The sequence below is a fragment of the Topomyia yanbarensis genome, chromosome 2 (genome assembly GCF_030247195.1).
Source record: "Topomyia yanbarensis strain Yona2022 chromosome 2, ASM3024719v1, whole genome shotgun sequence".
NCBI classification, from domain to species: domain Eukaryota; kingdom Metazoa; phylum Arthropoda; class Insecta; order Diptera; family Culicidae; genus Topomyia; species Topomyia yanbarensis.
The window spans coordinates 262,502,439-262,525,032 of record NC_080671.1 but is presented as its reverse complement, the minus strand read 5'-3'; the positions used below and the strand labels follow the sequence as shown (position 1 = coordinate 262,525,032).

General features: G+C 39.2%; 1 protein-coding gene across 1 annotated transcript in view; it reads right to left on the bottom strand.

Moving 5' to 3' along the window:
- LOC131680302 (muscle M-line assembly protein unc-89-like) overlaps positions 1 to 22,594 on the bottom strand; it is a 438,223-nt gene that overhangs the window by 133,742 nt on the left and 281,887 nt on the right. Inside the window, exon 5 of the mRNA XM_058961024.1 lies at positions 2,794 to 5,199. Coding sequence (XP_058817007.1) covers positions 2,794 to 5,199 — 2,406 coding nt within the window. The remainder of the gene's footprint in view (positions 1 to 2,793; positions 5,200 to 22,594) is intronic.

The following is a 22,594-nucleotide window of genomic DNA, read 5'->3' as shown; positions in this document are numbered from 1 at the left end:
ATGTCCAATCACTACACGCTGGACGCACATCTCCGGCGTATTGGGCTCGTGGATAGCGGTATCTGCGCTTGTGGCAACGGTTATCACGAAATCGAACATGTTGTCTGGGCATGCGCCGAGTACTGTTCTGCCAGATCTCAACTATTCGATTCCCTTCGGGCCCGAGGAAGATCACCCAATGTCCCGGTTCGAGATGTACTAGCAAGCCGCGATATTCTCTACATGTACCTTATATACACGTTCCTCAAAACCATCAATATCCAAATTTAAATGCCCCTATCTTTTCTCTTATCATTCCCAGAAGTGCCCTCTTCCGCCTACCGTACCACAACGATGGTTTGATACGACTCCAACACGAGACAAAACATCTGTCGAATGAACCAACAACACGAGATCTACAGTACAACATCACACGCGCAGCGCGGTGTGTTTCCGATCCGTATCTGAGCCGTACTACGAAATCGTCTGGAGGAACACCTGCCGGCTCGAGGAAAACCGCCCGGCGTCCCAATACTTGATACATCCGTTCGAATCTGTAATCCTGGCCGTTGATTTCTGATGCCGGAAACTGAAAGTTTATATCCCCCCCCGTTCAGCCTTGTCCACCCTCTCTCCCAAGTCTCTGATACACAGATGTATGACTTCACCCCCTTCTCCCCTTGAATATCTTTCCAAAACTTATGTGCCCCCCTATCTTCTAGTTTTAGTTGATCAATCCGTTCGAATCTGCAATCCTGGTCGTTAATTCCTGATGCCGGAAACTGAAAGTTTATATCTCCCCCCCCCCCCCCGTTCAGCCTTGTCCACCCTCCCTCCCATGTCTCTGATACACAGATGTATGACTTCACCCCCTTCTTCCCTTGAATATCTTCCCAAAACTTATGTGCCCCCCTATCTTCTAGTTTTAGTTGATCAATATTTAATCTCGTTAAGGAATGCACAACAGTACCACTCTTTTAAAATAGCCCTAATTGATTCCCCCTAATCTTGAACCACTCTCTCTAGTTATTTCTAGTTAATAAGCTTGTAAAATGTTCCGCTTAGTTAATAATTAATTTCTCCTGCAATCTCCCTTCTAAAAATCATAAAGTGAATTACTATACAAAGAACACACAAAATGACCCGTCCCCCAAATCTTACGAATATTATACCCTCTTTTATATGTATAAGTTAGCTGTAAAGTTTTTTTTTAGTTTCATTATATAAAACAAAATATTATTGAAATGTGTAACCCTCTAGTTTTAAGAAATTCAAAATGTACAACAATGAAAAAATGGCACCTTTAAGCTAACGCATACGTACCTTATCAAATAAACAAATTGAAATCAGTCTACTTTCTACTTCTGCCCAAGTCAGACGTACAATCGAACCAAGTGAACAACAACTAGCAATCTCTCGATCTAGTGTGCATTGTGTCTCGAGAACAAAGGAAACATTCAATTTATTCGTGCCGTCATGAGTAAAGTTGACGAAAAAAGTCTGCTCCGACCCAACACAGCGGTCGTTGACTTTAAATTCTGCTCAATACGATTCAGTTTTAGTGAAGTGGAATACCTGCTGATGGTGAAGATGCAGCTTAGGCTCAAGGAGGTTATCTACCTTCAGTATCATCATCTTCGCAATATAGTACTCATATCATTCAACACGTTAGCCAAAGCTGAACGTTTCGTTCTGCAGAACAACTTGAAGCACGTGGCTGAAAGTGATAAAGTTGGAATTAAGATTCCCGTGTATATAGAAAAAGACTATGTAGATGTAAAGTTACATGACCTATCACCACGTACCCCTCCTGATCTAGTTGCAGAATACATGTCGCGATACGGACAAGTAGAATCCATTACACCTGATACGTGGAGAAATTTCTTCCCGGGTACACCTAACGGTGTTCTTGTGGTGAGGATGCGGATCGAAAGACCTATCCCCTCCCACTTGACTATAAAACTTAAAACCCACGAAGCTACTATTAATCAAACTACGTTATGCACCCACGAGGGGCAAACTCCTACGTGCAAGTATTGTAATCAGACAGCACACCACGGACAACCCTGCGCGGAAGATACAGAGGAGAATGCATCACTACCGATTCCCAACGAATCCACGGAAAAGCAACCCAAAAAAGAGTTTTCAATACCAATACCTGAACCACAAACGGTTGCAAAATTTGTGGCAGCTGTTCAGTCCATATTGACAACTGCAAAAGCAGCATCCAGCACCCCAAAAACGACTGTAAGCAATATCGGTGAAGAAGATAAAAACAATGACGACGGATTTACACTGGTCACCCGTAAGGGTAATAAGCAGGAAAGAACATCTGAGCACCAAGACACCTTTAACGATAGAAGAGAATTAAATGATCCCCATGACGCAGTAGGCGAGCCGCGAAAGAAGGTCTCCGCTCGCAATAAAAAGTTGCGCGCACGAGATCCAACGGGTAATCAATAATATTTGCTTTCATTTTTAATTTTCACATATTGTTAACACATGAAAGATCCACGGCTCCGTTAAGCTACCGCTATGAGTCGTGTCAAATAAACGAAATAAAAAAAAACAAATTGAAAAAAAAGGTTCGAGTTTGGAATATTGTCTAGTATCTCACTGATTTTGTTCAGTCGGGCTTTTGGTGGTAGATAGAGCTAATAGAGGCTGTTGGTTGGTTGACTGGGCGAGGGATATGGTGTTCTTAAAATTTAAAACAATTTTAATTAGAGTTAAAATACATTCACTATCATTAGGGGGTTCTATAGACTCCCCAACCTAACCTTGCACACCCTAGTGTTAAAATAGTTTATTTACCTTTGATTGGATGTATGAAAGTTGGAGGAACCATTTCAACCTTTTGAATGTCTGGTAACTCGAATACTGTAATTGTACACGAATCTTTTGCTTCGCCATTGGCTGTTGTAACATGACATTCGTACACGCCGGAATCCTCTATGCTTGCTCGGTAAATTTCAAGGGTGATGAATCCAAAATGAACGTCACTTACACATCTTTTATTTATTTCAAATTTTTGATTATTTTTATACCAGATAACCTCAAGTTTTTTATTTTCAGAGCAACAGCAGTTCAAGCTTATTGTTTTTCCTTTTAGTAATGTTTGATTCCTCAAACGGCTTATAAATTCGACTTCAGCTATCTTTTTTTTTTGCTTAGAATCAGGTATACGATCCTGGAACAAGAAAGATGATATTCGCTGACTTAATCTCATTTTTGGGGGAAAACTTTCTGTAGCCTTATCCCCCGCCTCTAATTGTGATAAAGATTTGACAACTGATTGAATCTTAGTTGTTGCTAAAGTTTCTTCTAGATGTAGGAGCTGGGACCGTTTCTTGCGCATTTTTTTAATTCTTTGCCCTCGTTTAATCTCTCTTTCATTTTCTGGCATGGGTTTTACATACTCAATTTCTTCATCATTTGTTTGTGCTTCAGATGCAACTTTCACATTTATTTCTGTGTCATCTGCAACTTCTTCGGATTGTTCTCCGTCATCAATTGATTGCACTTTTTTTTCCACAGATGAATCGCGTTCTTCAGAGACATAATCCTCAAATTCACTTTCAGCACTTGTGTCTGTTTCCCATTCCCAGTATCTTTCAGGAGTTTGTCCTCGTACATAATATGTTCCATCTTCCAAAAACACAACCTCCCGATGCTTTCGTGGCTCATTCTTTATATCGTCATCGGCGAATTTTCGTCTTGGATCAGCGTGAAAAATTCTATAAGAAGGCTTTTCTTGTTTGCCCTCAAAACGAAGATAATACTGCCGATTCGATGATCCAAAATCATTATCCGCTTTAACTAAATACCAGCCGTTGTCTCGAGCCTGTGGTTTATGTATGTACAACTTGTATACGCCCATTGGTTCGCGAATTTGTATATATTTTTCATTATTTTCGATTGCAATGCCATCTAAATACCACTGGACCATTATTAACCCATCACCTTTGATATGTGTTTCTAATATAATGTCATCTACGCGAAAGTCGTAGTGTTGACTTATTCCCGTGATAAATATTGGAGCCCTTCCAATTGAAAATTCGGGTTTTTTTATTACTGTAACTTTTGCTTGACTCCTGATTACGCTATCTTTGTACTTAACAACAGCTGTATACACTCCTTCGTCTGCTTCAGAGACTTTTGTCAATTGAATTATTCCTGTAGAGTCTCGAGTTTGATTTTTTATCATTTTGGTGAACTCCAGTGGTTCACCATTCTTCAGCCATTTCATATCAGGTTTTGGACTAGATACAATACAAAACAATTTTACTGATCCTCCATCCGTGACTGTGATATCCCTTAACTCTGTAATAAACTTGGGAAGGGTATTTTTACTTTCTTCAGGCTGAGGTGATTCTGATACAAGCTCGGGGAATAATCGGTGGTGTCGCTGTTTTCGCATTGCTTCTGCATCTTTTTCGCTATATGGTTCGTTGAATGCAGTTTCATCTATCGGTAATCCTTTTTCTGTATTTACTACATTTTTGTCGTGCGATTCTGTTATAATTTGATTTGTGGTTTCCATTCCATCAGATTTTTTTCTTTGCTTTTCATCGTTTGTATTCTCAAATCTATTTATAGTTTTTCTTCTTACTTTCTTTATTTTTGGACCATGATTTATAACTGGTTGAAGTTTTTCCTTCCATTCGTTGTAATCTTCTTCTTCTTCTAATCTATCATCCTCACTATCTTCTTCTACTATTTTATCATCAGCAGATGATTGGTAAGGTTCATATTCACTTTCTGCACTCGTATCTGTCTCATACTCCCATAAGTTCTCAGGTGTTTGACCTCGAACATAATATGATCCGTCTTCCATCCATACAAATTCCCTCGGTTTCTTTTCCAGCGGAAGTTTTATAACAGGTTCTGCATACTGTCCGTGCTTCATCGCATTAGGATCGTGGTAAATTATACCGCGAACGTGGCAATATTCTTTTTTGTTAAGCTTCATAACTACATGTTTAATAATATCCTTTCCAGCGACATTTTCAGCTTCGCATACATACCGTCCTTCGTCTTTCCATTGTGGATCATGAATAGTAAGCTTATGTATTCCATCTGGCTCTCTGAGTGCGAAAAATTTATTGCCTTCGATATTTTCGAGTTGTACACCATCTCGAAACCATTTAATATTTGGCGGAGGGTCACCTCGAACGTGCAGTTCTAACACCAAATCATTGACCTGCACATTGAAGTATTCTGCAAATAATAAAAGCGAATAATATTAATTTGGAACGTCTCATGAAAAGTATAAAATAAGTTATTTTAAATAACACTGTTTACAAATTTCGGGGTGATTGCAGTATGCTAAGAAAAGAATGTATATTCTATATCAATTTTGGGTCGCTGAACACGAAAATCATATCCATTTTCCTTTTCAAAGAATCGTTTTTGAGATTTTTGAGAAACGTATGTTTGGCACTTTTTGCAGTTATTGGTCAGTATCTCAGAAAGAAATCTTCCAATTAACATTGTAATAACCCAGACTCAAGATGTCAGATACGACCAAAAGTGCGTCACTGAATGATGATTAATTAGCAATCCATTTTTTACTCTACTTGATCATAGCTGTAGACACTACATCTCTCCCTTGTTTTATTGGTGATTTAATCTTTTATAATTTATTTATAATATTATTCATATACTGAATAATCGTTCAATTCACTAGACTTCTTAGTTTGGCTTTTGGTTTCACGAAGCCGTATTGATCCTGTCTGTCCTACTCAACTGCTGTTGCCAAGTTTTACATTTCTTATAAAAGACATGTATAGAATTCGCTCAAACTTTCAAGATTTTTTCCGAGGCCCAGAGGGCCGGGTCTTATATACCAATCGACTCAGCTCGACGATTTGGGAAAATGTCTGTGTGTGTGTGTGTGACAGACACACTCTTATTCGTGTTTCTCAGCAATGGCTAAACCGATCCTATCCTAACCAATTTTTAATGAAAGGCCTATCACCCAGACAGAACGCTATTAATTTGTTATGGACTCGGATGTTTAGTTTCCAAGATATGAAAGTTTGAAAGTGCAAAAATGGTGATTTTTGAAGTTTTTTGGAATTATCTGCCGAAATTGACGACATAGATAAACTTTTTATATATGAGCATGAGCATGAGCATGTGCATGATGACCATACAATTCGTAGTTGCTACTCCGTGATTGACCAGAATAAGCAAAATTGCACAGAGAATCAACGAATGGAGCCTGGGAGTAGCTTTCCATCCTCAATGTGCACGTTTCGAGGTTTCTAAATTTTGAGGTGTCAATAACAGCGCCGGCCACGTCCTCACAGTCATCGGGGAAGGAAGGGAATGTTAGTGTGACAACCGTTGTTATAGAGACCGTGTATACCTCTGCATCTCTGCGGTTGTCACGGGAAGGAATTTTGGTTAGTGGGATGGGATCAATAGCTACATAGAGCAGGATTCACCTTGATAAATGATACGATCTATGCAACTCTCTGAAGCGTTATCATGTATTTATTGCTCTGGGCAGCCGGCTGCCGAGAATTGAGATTGGATTTGTCGTTTGATGTATTAATACGGAAATTTTTGGTGCACGAAATATGCAACTTAAACTCCGGACAGCCGGCTATCGGGAGTGCAATAAAATGTATACCGCAGTAATATGTCAAAGACCCCACCACGGACACCAGTGAGGGCTCCGCTCCACCCCACGAACCACCCGGTCCACAATCCAAGGAACGCACAGAAAACGGCATCAACATCTCCGCCTCGTTCCGTAGAACCAATACAATAAGGGGTCGTGCACAAATGACGTAGCTTTTTTTCGGCGATTTTCGATCCTTGTAGCATTTGGTCACAAAATTGTAGCCTCACCCTTGCAAATAACGTAACATTTTCTATGACCCACCCCCTCGCACCGCTGCTGGCCAACAAAAAAATTCAAATTTGTTTCGTATAATTCTTTCAAATATATGTCCTTACAAGCTTTTGACGGCTTTTATCAAAATTTTCGCTATCACAACAATTTACATACACAATGAATCAATTACATGACAAAAATCGTGTTGACAGGTTTGTTTTGAATTTTATATGTCATGGATTAAATTTGTAACAGCGTACAAATAACCTTAACGTTTTTTGGATATCTAACAATACCGCAAATTGTAAAACTTACTACATGAAAAATCGTATGAAAAGTAATTTTTGTGAATTTACATTTATTTCTCTTTAGAATAGAGGAGTATTAAATTATTTTCTTTAACGCGTCGAAAAAATTTAAACTTAATGCTACGTCGCACTGCCCTTGCCTATGCGCAGCGAAAACCCGAATTGGACGCCCCAACAGTCGTCCATCATCCGAGCCAATACGATGACAAAGCCAGACCTACACCTATCCGATCCGTCCCAGTGACGGTCCAGCTCCGTGCACGGACACCAACATTCCTCAACACGACTCAAAAGAGAGCACTCACACCCGTCCGGCACAGCACTGTCGGACAAGTGTGAACGCCCACACCCGAACCGTACGCAAGAATACCGGTGTCCGCGCACGGCACCGAAACGGATCGGACAGGTGCATATAGTGCTTAAAGACGGCAGACGCTGCCCCGCCCAACGAGTCCAAACCGGCGGGGCGATAGCATAAACAGTGCAAAAACATGAATATTACTCTATATAAGAAAACCGTACCACGAATAAGCTTGCATTCACGGGCTGCCTGTATCAAATATCATATATCATACACATAGAGCCCATCCCCACCACCCCACCCACCCGAAGCCGCCGGTCAGAGCAGCACCAGCCATCTCCGCTCAACGCGCTGTGTCAAAAGGTATGGCAACAACTGCGGCATCCGACTCGTCCAAACACGATCACCCCACTGCTCCGAGGGCATCCGTGCTCCTACTTTGGCTCCCACCAACGAAGCAAAGCTGTCGATGCCAATCCCTACGCATCCCCTCGACCGTAGGCCGAGCAATCAATGAACCAGTGAGGCCTCCTCCCCAACAGGACGAAAATTTGCACTTTACTCTATCGTCTTGATATCCGCTAGCACTGTTTGAGAAAAAAAAAATTGCTCCCCCTTTCTCTTGAATCCAGAGACAAACAAAATGAACGATGCTGATCCGAGATCACATGAATTGGGCGCTATCCCTTCATCGCGAACACTTTCAAATAAATCACGTGACACAAACACTCCGTTGTCTTTCCACAATCATTTTCAGGTTCCCAACTATCCCAGTGTAAGTCCGACCTGTGCATAATAATACGAGCGTGTGAATGTCTGGTACTCAGTGTCGTTCTTGCTTGCATGTATATATGTGTGGCATGAAACTTTGATCACCTCACTGCCATTTACTCCGTGTGCAGGGAGGGATAGAGATAGCATGTTGACAGACTGCTATCAAGGTTGCCAAAAATGCATAAAAATAAATACGTATACCGATTCATATGCTTTTTATAAACCAAGAAACTGTATGTACGAATACACTGATTTTGGTTCAAAAATAGATATTCGCGTAATTCGGGACAAGGCCACTACAGCCAAACGTCATAATATCCCCAAAATATATAAACCGAGACCAATGCGCAATATCGCCACGACTGTTCATTCATGTTATGAGAAATTCAAAAAAATCCGTCAATGCATCTGTATATTTGAAGAAATAATAAAGAAATCAGCAGAACTTGAAAAAAAATGTGTGATCTGTGAAAGTGCATCGAACAATGCCTCCACTGAAAAAATCTATGAAAGTGGTAACCCTGATAAGTTCGCTGTAAAATTTATTGTTGGCCTACCACCATCTTGTGAATCGATAAATCTGTCTCCTATCGCATATGCTTTTCACTACCTTTCTGAATCGAATATTCTGGAATATCATGACTGGTGGAATTTAACACATTCAGCTATATGGTGGGTATAGTGATGAATGAATCGAAAGCGATCTTATGGCGTCGCTACTTGCACTGTTATATAAAAAAACAAGACGGCTCCCCGGTATAAAATAGAATAAAAAGATACTTCCTTTGGTTGTATAGATGTGCGCCTTTTGGCAGAATGCAAATGGCCGGATCTCTGGAGATCTTCTTCATTCATTTACACTATCAAATCACTTCACTCGCGCAGTACTCGACTTAATTTCATTATCAACTAGTAGAACATGGCTTTATTTGGAAAACTAATATCCACTATAACTTTTAAATTGCAAATATCACTAAGAAATTTGATAAAAAGTCAGTTCTACATTAGTAGACGACATTTGCACAAGGCCGTGTTGCCGAATCTCTCGACATAGATAAACTTTTTATATATTTGTAAAAAGGTTATACGAATTCCTTTCGAACGAGCTATAGTTGTAGTTGAAATCGGACTAGCATAAAAAGAGATATTTAACTTTAAATACGGACGAAAGATTTTTATCATTTCCCATAGCCAGAAACAAGACCGAAGAAAAGAAATTTATTATTAACGCATAAATAGTTAATTTTAGGTCAATAGCATCTTTGGAGAATTTAATGGATATAATATGTCCTTTCTTTTGGTATTGTGATTTTACTGATTAATCCCCTACGAGTGAGATATTTTAATAAATTTTCTTGGAAGTTATTGAGATGATGCCTTCAATAAATTTGTAGCTCTTACTTTTGCGAATAACTTTACGGAAGACATCAAATATCTATTTTAATCACTTTAAAAGTTATGGCTTGTAGTTTCTGGATTACTCTTTTTCGCCTATTTATTGTTCAATATAGTTATAATCCATTTAAATAAACCAAATAGTATTTCGACAATGCGAATTTCGTTTTACATTTCTTACAAAAGAAATGTATAGGATTCGCTCAAACTTTGAAAACTTTTTCCGAGGCCCGGAGGGCCGAGTATCATATACCAATCGACTCAGCTCGACAAATTGAGACAATGTCTGTATGTGTGTGTGTATGTATGTATGTACAAAATGTCATGTAATTATCTCAGCAATGGCTGAACCGATCTTAATGAAATTAGTTTCAAATGAAAGACCTAACGTTCCCATTTGACACTATTATTTTTGATTTTCGATATGTTGTTTACTTTCTGAGATATGGGCGATTTTGTCAAAACGCGGCAGGTTTTTTGCAAATAAGTTTCGAACAATACAATATAGTCCCATAAACTGCACATAAACATAAAGCTTGTAAAAATACCTTTCTAACAAGCTATAGATTGCCAAAATCCGTGCACCAGCGGCGGAAATATTAAACATTTTGTATTTTTAGTCCTCGCTTACCAATTTCCACTAATTAAAAATGAGATTGTTTCATACAGAGTATTGCTTTACTGGTGTTTTAGGGGCAAAACTAAACCGATTTTGGGTATGAAAACACATCTACGTGATTCAAGGAATTCGATGTTGAGAACATTTTGTGAATTACCTTTATAATAAATTAACTATTTCTCAAAAATCAATATATAAGTTCACTTCAAAGACAAAATAATGTGTTGATAAAGAAACAGTGAGTTCTAGTATTTATTCCTTGGATTAGGCATTGCGTTCAATCATGAGGTATATGTTGGGTGGTATATCAATACACGGATCAACAAGTAATTCACCTAGTAGTGAGATAAAAGATTTCTAATATAATTATACTTGTGGCGTCACCGAAAGCAACTGTAACAAGCCCAAAAATCTAGCGAAAATATAGCTCTTTCGCAAGATTTAGGTTATACTAGTTACGGCGCAAAAATTACTACTTACATTATTTATGATAAGAATGTAAGAAATCAATATATCATAATAATATACCTATAAAAATAATGTCACTGCATTAACCATCATTTGCCATTCCTCACACGCCCCCCCCCCATCTCTCTCTATCCTCTCTCTCTCTCTCTCTCTCTCTCTCTCTCTCTCTCTCTCTCTCTCTCTCTCTCTCTCTCTCTCTCTCTCTCTCTCTCTCTTCTATCGCATCTATCTAGCTATTTCTGTATCCATTTCTTATTTGCGTGATAAGATCTTCTGCCAATCTGAAATATGTATTAATTGTAATTGCGAAAGTTTGAGAAAACAAAACTTTTTTTTTTTGTTGCTATATCAATTCAACTTTAATTCAATTGTTTTCAAAGCCTGTATCTACACTGTAATTAAGGAAATTCATGGCTATGTCAGAAAAATATTTGGCTTAACTGGGAATATGAAAGCTTGACGATGAAAATTTTCAAAAGGGACATTCCACGTGCGATATTTAAACTATTCGTATCTTTATTGAATTTTGAATGAAATATATGCTCAAAGACTGAAAGCTGAAGCCAGCAGGATTGGACATCAACGTTTCGAAGACAAAATACATGAGAGGAAGAGGTTCTAGAGACGACAATGTGAACCTCCCACCCGAGTTCGGATTGACGGTGACGAAATCGAGATGGTCGACGAATTCATGTATTTGGGCTCACTGGTAACCGACTACAATGATAACAGCAGAGAAAGTCAGAGAGGGATCTTGGCGGGAAATCGTGCCTACTTTGGACTCCGGAGGACGCTCCGATCGAACAAAATTCGCCGCCGCACGAAGTTGATTATCTTCAAGACGCTGATTAGATCGGTGGTCCTCTACGGCCACGAGATCTGGACTATGCTCGTGGAGAACCAACGCGCCCTTGGAGTTTTCGGACGAAAGGTGTTGCGTACCATCTATGGTGGCGTGCAGATGGAAAACAGAACGTGGCGCAGGCGAATGAACCATGAGTTGTATCAGCTGCACATTTGTTGTATTGGTACGAACTTTCATGAAAAATATCGGATCAAAGACCAAAAATATTCACAAATTAGATCTAGGAAAAGAAGTCTCCCAAAGTACCCACTCTCGATAGGGGATGCAACTACAATGTGTCTTCTAACTTATCGTCGTCCATTTTTGGATATACTGAGTAGTTTGAACCATTTCTTTTTCACAGTATTGGTCTGTATAGGACTTATTTATCCATATTTCCTGCACGAGAATTCCGAACGAAACAATATGAAAGCTATAAGGATGAATGGAAAGAGACTGCATTGCAATCAACTGAATGCACGGCTTTTATGCTATCGACATAGCCTAGACATTTCACACTATTTACTTCAATGCAAATGAAAACTTTGAAATATCTACCTGTCTCATTCTCGAATCGCATTCTCCCTGTCGTTCTCTGTTCAAGGGGCTTGAAAGCACATGTGACCTTGTCTCACTTTACTATATTCAATTGCGCGTTAAAATACTGGACCAGTAAATTCAATTCTGTACATAAATATTTTATTCGGGAATATGTGACCAAAAAGTAAACTTCGAATTCCAAAGCAAATTGAACGTTCCAGGTTCCTGATAACTAATTAAGGTCCAACAATAAAGTAGAAACACCATTAAAACGACGCCGTCAAGTAAAGAAGCATGAAAACAAAAAGAATAGAACCAAAAAAAATGGAAGCCATAGAAAGTCCATTGCATATTTATTAGCCTTTTCTCAGAAGATGGGATTTTCAAAAACATTTCAAAACTTTCTGTTGCAATGGTTCTCAAATTCGTACAATCCGGTTTATTAATTTTCTTTATTTTGAATAAAGAAAATTAATAAACCGGAAACTTAATTAAAATGAAATGGTCATATATTTGAAGCTAAAAACATGTTTGACATGTTTTTAGCTTCAAATATATGACCATTTCATTTTAATTAAGTATTTCATTCCGCATCTTTTTATTCGTTTTGTTCATCTGCGTTCATTTTACTTATTTTATTCGTTTCATTCTTTGGATTCACTCTGATCAGTTTATTCTTTTTGTGCATTTTACTCATATCATTCATTGTTTTCATTGTATGCATTTTATTCATTTTGTTCAGTTTCTTCATTTTAATAATCCGACTACTTTTTCAGTTTTAATCATTTCATCCAAATAATTTATTTGATTCAATTTATTTCTTTATATTAATTTATAACCTTTTACCATTGTTCAATTTTTCATTTTAATCAATGCATTTAATTCTGCTAATTTTCTTCTTTTTATTCATTTTATCACTTCAGCTCAATTTGTTTATTTGATTCGTTTGTTTTATTTATGCATTTCATTTATTTTTTTACTTTATTTTGTTCATTCATTCTTTTTATTCATTTGATCCATTTCATTAATTTGATTCATTGTATTCACTGGATGAATTAAATCAATTCGATTCATTTAATTCATTTGATTCATTTAATTAATTTGATTAATTTGATTCATGTGATTCGTGTGATTCATTTATTCATGTGATTCATTTGATTCATATGATTCATTTGAGTCATTTGATTCATTTGATTCATTTTATTCGTGTGGTTCATTTGATTCATTTGATTCATTTGATTCATTTGATTCATTTGATTCATTTGATTCATTTGATTCATTTGATTCATTTGATTCATTTGATTCATTTGATTCATTTGATTCATTTGATTCATTTGATTCATTTGATTCATTTGATTCATTTGATTCATTTGATTCATTTGATTCATTTGATTCATTTGATTCATTTGATTTATGTGATTCATTTGATTCATTTGATTTATTTGATTCATTTGATTCGTGTGATTCATTTGATTCATATGATTCATTTGATTCATTTGATTCGCTTGATTCATTTGATTCATTTGATTCATTTGAATCATTTGATTAATTTGATTCGTGTGATTCATTTGATTCGCTTGATTCGCTTGATTCATTTAATTTATTTGATTCATTTGGTTCATTTGATTCATTTGATTCATTTGATTCATTTGATTCATTTGATTCATTTGATTCATTTGATTCATTTGATTCATTTGATTCATTTGATTCATTTGATTCATTTGATTCATTTGATTCATTTGATTCATTTGATTCATTTGATTCATTTCATGCATATCTTTAATTTTATGCATTTCATGTTCAGTCATTCGTTTTATTTCATTCAATTTGTTAGTATGAGTCAATTTATTTTATTATTCTTATAACTATTTCTAAATATATCATATCTTAATTTTTATGTAATAACCTAATCTAATTTGATTCGTGTATATTATAATTTTGATTTCCATTAATTTTTCTACTCATTTAATGAATTTAAAAACCTATTGTTTCATTTTTTGCTTTACTTTTTTATTTCGGTCGTTTTGTTGATTTCTATAATTTATTCAGTTTATTCGAGATTTTATTCGTGCAAGACTAGAAATTGTTTTCATCCCACCTCTAGTTGGGTGCCTACTTCTCGTGAGTTCTGCAAACTAATCCAATAGTGAAATGTGTAAGAAATGTCTCATCTCACTGCTAGGTGGATTAAATTGTTTTTTCTATCTACAACCGCTAGAAATAACCACCGAACAATTCCAAGTTGTCTAGATGGAACTTGATCACTTATCGGTGAAAAAAAATTCATTTGCGCCAACTTTCTGACTGCAAATTTTCTAATTTATAACCTTCGGATCGATCTCAAACATATCTCGGAAAATAAAAAACGAAATAAAAAACTCCAAGCAACGCTGTAGTCATCAGGCTTTGGCTCCCCCGCCTAAAAAAATTAATTTGATTGAAGTTAAACATTTATTGTGTTACAATTCACTTTTTACTACACGAGGTGGCCGTACCACCTTAGTCACCGGCTAGGGTCATTTTCTTATTGTCTCCAGAGGAAATTTACACGTGGGAGAACTTTCAACCCTTCAAATACCAAAGGTCACTGAGCGGAAGTCGAACTGAGCGGAAACAAGCAAATGGACTCACTTAACAAAAAAATAGACGACACAGCTAAATTACACTTAAAGACCAGACATTTTTATTTAATTTTAATTTAATTTCACTTTTTGTTGGGGTAGGGAATAATTTTAAAACAAAAAGGGATAATTTTACTTGCGCATTTTATTTTGCTGACATCTTCCTTGTTGGGCACCGCGTGGTGCTTCGTTGCGGCCGTGTAACTCGTTGGTCGACATGCAGCAATCCAGGGGAGGTGCGGGGCGATCAACGGCGGGCCTGCCGGAGAGGGTGCAGTCAGTGCCTGGCGATAACGATGATGATGAGGGGTCTTCGTTAGCAGCAATTCGGCCGTTTTTTTTTATACGAAGGCCGGCTTTACACAAAGCGACCCGGGGAGTGACACTACGCGCACTGTTTGTATAGGAGTTCAACAAAGTCGAGCGAGTTGTTTCTTCACAACGGTTAACTACCAAACCCTTTAGGTACTAGGGTTGTAATGGCGTACACAATAGCGTATAACTTGCCCGCTTAGGGCTTTTCTTCACGGACCGGTCTTCCACACAATACTGGCTACCGAACGAAACTCGCGGGCACGTTTGACGTGTGACCGCTTGTGCTGGTACTTACTCCACCGGGTTCAATTAACTATAAGAGACCGGATCTTGCTATTCTGGACCCTTTTATCCTCTCCTTGTCCGGTTTCCAAACAGTTTCCCTCCGGGCCCTGCCTCCGATCACCCGCATCAAACCGCCCCGCATTCGATGACGATGACATTATCATGATGACAGTATGATGATGACGGCAGACGTTATGATGATGACAACAGACGTTTACATTTATCGTTTAGGGTTGGCGTCGTAATATAATTTTTTTGAATTCAAATTTTTATAGCGAATGACAAATATTTTAATACATGTAACTTGTTTCCCAGTTTTACATAATATTTTAATAGAATAACAAGAGATAGTATGATATAATAATTAAGTATAATATAAATTGAGATTGTATATACAAAATGAGTAATTCAATAAATATAATAAATAGTAATGAACGAATAAATAACAAATAGATAAATAAATAAATAAATAAATAACAAAATCTAACTTTGACACCAACCAGGACTACTAAGCAAAACTTAAACGAAACTCAAACATGAAAACATGGAGTGATAACCGACGTGACGTTTATGTTTTACTTAGACATTTACTAACAATATTTTTACCGGTGTACACAAAGAACAGGCCTCGTCAAACACGTAACGGGGACCGTGCGCTGTTATTTATGTACACGCAAAACAAAAAATGACAATAATTATGGTAATGTAATTTTAGCTGACTCAGTGACCAAAGGTAGTATTGTGACCGTCCTAGTAAAAGGTCACAATTTTCCCGGAGCCGGGTGAAAACAAAACAAAGTGTTTTTTTTCGCGTTGATCTGTGGTTATCACGTGCAATGTAGCTCTCTGCCTGTCCTCGTTCAGTACTATTATAGTGCAATGATTTGTCCATAGGCCAGAGGAGCTCTTTTCCACTATAATACGTGAATTCGTACAGGTGAGATTGGCCACCGTAATAAGTTCATGTGTATGTCAAAATCAGGTACGACGTTGTCCATCCACCAGCCTTCCAAGTTGACAACGAGAGTTTTGCTGTCGAGATTGCTTATTGTGCGTCAGAATAAGAATCGCCATATTGCTAATGTTGAGCAGAAATACTGACCGGAACCAATACAGTCAAACCACTTTGTTTGACACCAAAACACTGTAGCTAATAGAAACAGATTTAACTATCTTTCTCCACTCATTTCTGTCTCAAGTTTGCTTTAGCTTGGACCAAAACGTATGTTTTCAATATATCATTCATTACATTCATCCTAATTTCTCATTCATGCACCCTCGACACATACAAAATCATTCACTCTCTCAATCACTCCTGAATTTACTATTCTAAATGGATTATGCTAGGGGCCCCTAATACTAAATTGTATTCTTTGCAACTCTCATCAAGAGTCAAAGATACTTTTATGAAATGTGAATGGTCAACTCATGGCAAATTTCTAAAACTCTCTCGATTGATGAGAGAAAACATGAAATTGCACAGAATTAACTCATTCACCCTAGAAGTGTACATCGACAACATAAAACTGGCTGCGTACGCTCCTTCGATTCGGTTGCTTTAGTCGATGAATTGCAACCCTGATACATTCTGACTCTTCCGATCTGTCAAAATTTCTCAACATATACAATGATGGCTAAACTGTGCTGGTGCTGATTAAAACCGGTGACAGAAAAACTGTTTTTGTAAGGATTTTCAGGTAAGTATACTGTATGTATTAATTTGTTTTCTCTTTTGTAGAGTGTAATTAAATTAACGACTACAATTATGGCGAGCGGAAGGACGAATTGTAAATATATAAACGACGAAATTAGCGGATTATCCACTGCCGAAAATAAGTTTTGTTACCAGACGAAAATAAATAAGACAGACGGCTTGTTTAATGTATAATTCACCGTCCCGTACGAGCAGAAATGTTTAACCAGGCTTTAAATGAGTGGCCGGCCAAATGCCGAGACTTTTTCCACTGAAATCTTGCAGCTCGTAGGAGGATGACCCGAGTTTTGCTTTTACGCGGCAGGGAAGGAATTGCCGGCCGTACTTGGAATTATAATGTTCCGCGGCACTGGACAGTTTCATATTCCGGCGATACACTAATTGTCCCTCAACAAATGATTTGGAAAACCGGTGATGACGAAGATTGTACCGGTGTTGGGACGATTTATGCGCTTTTTCCAAATTTGTGGTAACTATTTCGTAGATACGGGAAAACATACGTTTACGACGCTCGTTAAGCAGATCTGTGGTAAGCTTCTCATTGTTTCGTGCTAACTTGTGATCGCTTCCAGCTTCCGAAAACTCATGACCATGAGTTATAAAAAACGGCGTGAAACCAGTCGAAGTGTGAACACTGGTGTTCAACACCATTTCGATTTCATGAACTCGTGTGTCCCACAAACGTTGGTCTTCCTTGACATACGTCCGGATAGCAGCGTTGATAGTGCGGTTTACTCTCTCAACTGGATTTGCTTGTGAGTGGTATCGCGAGTTCAACCAATGTGCAATTCCGAACCGCTCTAAAAGTTCTTTGAAATCTTTAGAGACAAAGCTGCTACCATTGTCGGTTATTATGACCTCTGGAACCGAATTTCGCAGAAACCATTGGTCTCTCAGAATATTGCACATTGGTGAACTAGCGACACTTTTCACCGGTTGGAGCATCACCCACTTGGAGAAGTAATCGCAAACTACGAACAGGTGCTGACTACCACGACGACTGCGGGGGAGGAGGCCAATGAAATCGGCTGAGATTATTTGCCACGGGCGTGTGGCTATTCTCATTTTTCCCATTTCAGGGGCCATCGGTGCAGACGTAGCCTTTACTTCTTTGCACGTTGTGCATTTTTGTATATAGTGACGAACTTCTGCTGCCATTTTGGGCCAGTAGAACCGTTGTCGAACTCGTGCGAGTGTTTTATCGTACCCGGGGTGAAAACAAGCGTCGTGACAGTGTTCGAGTATCTTGTTATACTCCGCTGGCTGAGGAACTAGCTTCCACTCAAACCGAGCATCACAAGGATTGTTGTGGGAAGTGACGAATTTGTGAAGTTGGCCATCTTCCACTTTAAAGTCCACGAAGTCATCGGGGCGGTCGGTTACCTTGCTTAACATTGAAGAATACCAAGTGGAATCGACAACTGTCGCGATGCTTCGAGATAAGGCATCCGGCACAATATTTTCCTTTCCCTTACGATGCCGGACGGTCATGTCAAACTGTTGAAGGTTCAACGCCCATCTGCTGCATCTGGATCCGACTTTCCACTTGGTACTCAGGATGTGTGTAAGGGCGGACGAATCGGTAATGAGGGTGAAATGGTACCCCTCAATGTACCCGCGGAAAGCATCGATGGATAAGATTGCCGCCAAAGCCTCCTTTTCAGCAGCGTGGTAGTTTTTTTGAGGTGTGGTTAATTTGTGCGAGAAGTAAGAAATCACGTGTTCTGTTCCATCTTGCTCTTGTATTAACACTCCTGCCACTGCCACGTCGCTTGCATCCGTTTGTATGGTAAATTGGCGACTGAAATCTGGGCTTTTCAAGACGGGGGAAGAGATCAGACGCTCTTTAATCTGGCAGAATGCTTTTTCAGCCGCTTCACTCCAACGAATGGTTTTGGATTTTGACTGCAAGAGATCCGATAAGGCAGCAGTGACCCCGCTAAAATCCGGAATGAAGCGCCGGTAATAATTCGCCATTCCTAGAAATCTTCTAAGCTTGGTTATGGTATTAGGCCTTTCATATTCGACAATAGGGCGAATTTTGTCTGGATTGGCTCTAAGACCATCGGTGCGTAGAAGATAACCGAGGAAGGGAATTTCGGTCACTCCAAACTTCGATTTTTCGAGGTTAATGCTCAGATTGGCGTCTTTCAAGCGACGAGCAATCTCAGTTAAGAGCTGTTGGTGATGCGCAAACGTTTCCGTTACCACGACGATATCGTCGAGGTAAACGAAAACGTACGGTTCCAGTATACCGTGACCTAGAACCTTGTCCATCAGCCGGGCCAATGTGGCCGGACTGTTAACCAAACCGAAAGGCATACGGGTATACTGGAACAGCCCTTTGCCCTGTACACTAAATGCCGTGTACTTTCGCGATTCCTTATCCAAAGGTACTTGGAGGAATGCTTCCGACAAGTCTATTGTAGACAAATATCTTGCATTCGGTAGTTGACCCAAAATACGGCCAGGGTGGGGCAAAGGGTACGCATCACGAACTGTTCTCTCGTTAATTTTTCGAGCATCCAAACACAATCTCACTTTATTTGGCTTTATAACTGGCACGCAATTGAGCGACCAATCCGAACTACTTCGTTCTATAATTCCCAGATCCAAGAGTCTCTGAAGCTCAACGGCAACCAGATCTTGCGTCTTAGGGGACATTACGTAAGGGAACTGGCGAACGGGGGGTTTGGTTGCCCATTCTTTCGCCAGCACAATACGATGTTGGGCACAGCTAGTCATAGTCAATTCACCCTCCCGCGCGGGAACGAATTGTCTCTTGACCTTTTCAATCTCTTCCTTTTCTTTGGAAGTTAAAAATGTCTCGGGAGTGGGTTGATTGATTTCCGCGACGGTAGCTTGGCGCTCGCTGTTTATGGTATCATGCATTGTGGGTTGAATCAGGAATTTCTCCCAAAAATTCATACCACAGATGCAATTGATGGAAAGGTTGGCCACAACCAGTGTCGGAATTATTCTAACACAACCTTCGAGTGTAAATGGCAGTTGAACCTGCCCAAGAATTTGGAGTTCATCTCCGCTAGCCGAGCGAAGGACAACATTTTTGGAGGGACGATGCAGCTTTTTATATTTGAACTGCTTGAAAATTTTTTCACTGATTAGCGTGTGATTACTACCGCTATCAAGAAGGGCACGAATCGAAAGGCCGTACACTTTTACTGAAACATACGGTCGGTTGTCGTTTGGAAATGGGTAAATTATTTGAAACGTTTCTGAAGATTTGGGGTACAGATTCTCTGTTGCATTTTCCCAGAAGGGCGGGGGAACCCTTGGGAGACTAGAGATTTGGTTTACGCGTCTGGGCACTGCGAACGGCGAATTTGGCTCGCGTGCGGGCCGTTTTTTTGACAATAGGGACAATAATTTGTCGGGAACCCTCGAAGACCACAAGTGCTGCAGAAAAGTGTACGTGGTAATCTGCACATAGCTACATGGTGTCCAATTCTTCCACAGTTGTAGCAAGTATTGGGTGGTGGGGGCGAGTGCGCGGTAATTAAATCTTCCAAAGTAATTTGGGGGCGAGACTGACATGCAGATGACATCGCAGTCTGTTCCCGGGCGGTGGGATTACGCGACGAGCCTTGATTCGTCGACACATTGTGAGAGAGCTCATTACTTTTTGGGGGAGGTTGGTTTGCCCGCGACTGATTGTTTTGAGGATTGGTGGATGTGTTAGAAACATTCCTATTCGGTTGCGAAACCGTAGCGATTGGCTCACTGTGCTGAGATTGTGGTTGCTTGTTTGCCTTCTTTTTGGGATTGGACTCTGTCCCTTGGACGGCCTGAATAGTCTTCTCGGTACCAAAGACCTTGTTGTACGCCGAGAAATTCAGCGCGTCCAGTTTCTGACCGGCGGCTACCAGTGTTTCCAAATCTATAATGGGGATGAATGTCATTTGCCGTTTATAATCAACCCGCATATTTTGCTGAAGTATTTGAACTTTCTCGTGTTCGGGAATTTGCACACTCATCGTGCGAAAAAGTTTCTCTAGCTCAAAGTAGTATTCATGAAAGGATTCGTGTTTTTGTTGCCTCCGCTGATAAATTTTCATTTTTATCAGGGCGTCAAGATCAGGGTGCATATAGGTTCGTTTCAACTCGAAGACAAGATGCTGCCAATTCAGCAATCTGCCTGTGGTTCGCTGAGTCATATACCACTTAAGGGCTGATCCCGCAAACAAATGTACTGCCGACTCAAACAGTTCCACATCTGACACGTGCTCAGCTTGGGATAAAACCTGAATCAGTTCCAAAAACTCATTCAGCTTCAAACCTTGGTCATCACCGCTATATTTTGTGATGTTCCATTTAGATACCGGCAAACAGTGGCGGTTCTGAATAGGGATAGAATATGCATTTGCGGACGTACGGTTCGGTATAGGAAGTGGGTTATTGCCAGGGAGGGAATGAACGGAGTATGTGGCATTTTGAATCGGAATTGTTGGACGAATTTCTGAAGGAATCTGGTTAATATTTTGAAATCTAGGGTAATTTGAAGAGGAATTAAAAGGATTCTGGCGGATTAGGGATGTAAAACTAGCAGGAGAGGAATCAGGAAAATTAGGATTGCGGTACGATTGGCTATTTGACGGCATGGCAAAGTCAAAAAAGGTTTGCGTCCCGGCATCTTTTACTTCCCTGCGTCGTGCTAACTCGTGTTCCAAATCTACTATTCTTGCCTGCAATGAGTGGATCCATTCAAGGTCAGCCTGCGATAAAACTGACTGCCTAGGGTTGTTAATTATTTCCTGATCTTCGTTTTCTGCTTCCTGATTTATTTCATATTCGTCTGGCGTATGTTCCTCCGAATCATCGTTATCCTGATTATTCTGATTGGGAATTGTTAAATTACCGAAAATTGGGTCAATGGTTTCCACTAATTCAACCAGTGTATTTTATAAAAAACTATGCAAATTGGGCGAGCCACGTGCGTTAGACAAAACGGTCACTATGCGCACGCCCACATGCAACATCCTCGCATAATACGCCATCTTTGCGTCGTCATTCTCTTCTTGCCCCAAAGCCTTTTTCAAGTCCGAATATTTTTGAGTACATACAGTAATCTCTTTGCCTGAATCGATTGACACGTGGAGCGAACGTTTTTCAGTCGAATTCTCCCTCTCAGCTTTTAGCTGATCCCTTAACCTCCTCCCTTAATCCTCCGTTTGCGTGTTCGATCAAAACTTTCCCCTATGATGACAGACCGAACTATCAGTTCATGGTCAAGCTCATCATCCGAAAGAAATTCAACTTTCAAATCAGAATACCACTTTACTAACAACTCACTGGCTTGATCAAATGTAAAGCGTGAAGCAGCCATTTTTAATTAAACTATAAGTTAACGACCAAACACTTAAATATACTCCTAGAAATGATAATTTAAATAAACTTAGTAACAACACAAAAAAGTAGAAAAATACAATTAAATCCAATTTAATTCAATCATTTTAGAACCACCCTATTTTTAATAAAGGAAATCAATCAGTATTTCTGCTCTACATCTGCAATGTACGGCGTATGATTTGCAGGTTTTTTCATCACTCGCAAGAATCCGCATTAA